Source organism: Mauremys mutica, chromosome 1 (assembly GCF_020497125.1).
Source record: "Mauremys mutica isolate MM-2020 ecotype Southern chromosome 1, ASM2049712v1, whole genome shotgun sequence".
Taxonomy (NCBI): Eukaryota; Metazoa; Chordata; order Testudines; family Geoemydidae; genus Mauremys; species Mauremys mutica.
In genome coordinates, this window is record NC_059072.1 from 368,408,126 (window position 1) to 368,409,763 (window position 1,638).

Sequence of the window (1,638 nt, forward strand, 5' to 3'; positions counted from 1 at the left end):
GTAGGAATTGTTGACACATGCCATAAAATATGGAATTGGCATTAGTAGGGTCAGTTGTTCATAATTTATTTCTATGAATAATGAAAATGTCTTTTTTCTGTGTGTGAAGAATGGCCAATCTGCTTCACCAACAAGAACAGTCTCCAGTAGTGCATGTAGTGTCTCAAATTCACATTGTCTCTCCATCCAGGCATTTGTACTGCGACCATCACCCTTGACCCTGGGCACATACGGGAAGTCAGGAGAACATACAGTGCATGCAGGAAACACGGTTCTACCTCAGAGTTGGAGACCTTCACTGGTACTCCATGTCAAACTCCAACACAACCGACTTCACCAACCCCTCCACCTTCATCCTGCAGGGTATTCCTGGCCTGGAGGCAGCCCACGTATGGATCTCCATTCCCTTCTGTGCCATGTTCATCATAGCCATCTTGGGGAACTTTGCCATCCTGTTAATTGTGAAGATGGAGCCGAGCCTCCATGGGCCAATGTACTATTTCCTCTGCATGCTGGCCATTGCTGACCTGGTCCTGTCTACATCCATCCTACCCAAAATGCTGGCAATCTTCTGGTTCAATTCCAGGGAGATCGATTTCAGTGCCTGCCTCACCCAGATGTACTTCGTTCACTGCTTCTCAGTGATGGAGTCCGGGATCATTGTGACCATGGGTTTTGATCGCTATGTGGCCATCTGCCATCCCCTGAGACATTCCACCATCCTGACAATCCCCGTGGTGGCCAAGATGGGCCTGGCCGTGGTGCTGCGCAGCGCCATGGTCATACTGCCCTATCCCATCCTGGCGAGGCAGTGGCCATATTGCAGAACCAACATCATCCCCGAGCCATTCTGCGCACACATGGCTGTGGTGCAGCTGGCCTGTAGCGACACCCAGGTCAGCAGTTACTACGGCCTCTTTGTGCTATTGTGTGTAATGGGTCTGGATGGGATTTTTATCATTGTGTCCTATATCCAGATCCTCAGGGACATCTTCAGCCTCCCCACAAAGGACACCCGGCTCAAGACTTTTGGAACCTGCGTCTCCCACCTTTGTGTCATCTTAACCTTTTACATCCCAGGTCTCTTCTCCTCCCTCATATACCGTTTTGTACAGAATGTGCCCCAGCATTTCCATGCTCTTATTGGCAACATGAACCTACTGGTGCCCCCCATGCTGCATCCCATCATCTATGGGGTGAGGACCAAGGAGATCCGGGACAGGCTGCTCGGGTTCATTACTCATAAGGAATGATTTAGTTGGGGATTGGTCCTGCTTTGAGCAGGGACTTGGACTAGATACCTCCTGAGCTCCCTTCCAACCCTAATATTCTATGATTCTATGTTTCTAACTAAAGTTTTCTCTTGGTGCTCTGGTTCTGAGACTGAGCTCCGTGAAGCACTGGCTGGTGACATGGTGCTGGGCCCTCTTCCTTCTGTCACTTATTGGGCAGTGAAAGAGACATTAAATCCTTTCATGACCTTACTGTGCTGTCTCACCGTGACAAACTGGGCAATCAGTCTGTATAGAACAAATTAATTCTTAGCAGTTAGAAAGGTGTCAAAAATTGGACCCTGAGACCCTGACCTCTGACGTATCTATTGTGCAAGGCCCTACTCCTACCCCACCTGCCCTGGGT

General features: G+C 49.4%; 1 protein-coding gene across 1 annotated transcript; it reads left to right on the plus strand.

The window, feature by feature from the left end:
- The first annotated feature begins 308 nt into the window (after window positions 1-308).
- Window positions 309-1,253, plus strand: LOC123362943 (olfactory receptor 52M1-like). The gene has a single exon (XM_045003527.1). It carries the CDS (start codon window positions 309-311, stop codon window positions 1,251-1,253), a length of 945 nt encoding a protein of 314 aa, XP_044859462.1.
- Window positions 1,254-1,638: the final 385 nt, after the last annotated feature.

Excerpts from the sequence above, each read along its gene's own strand:
- LOC123362943 (XM_045003527.1), top strand. The coding sequence starts at position 309 with ATGTCAAACTCCAACACAACCGACTTCACCAACCCCTCCACCTTCATC.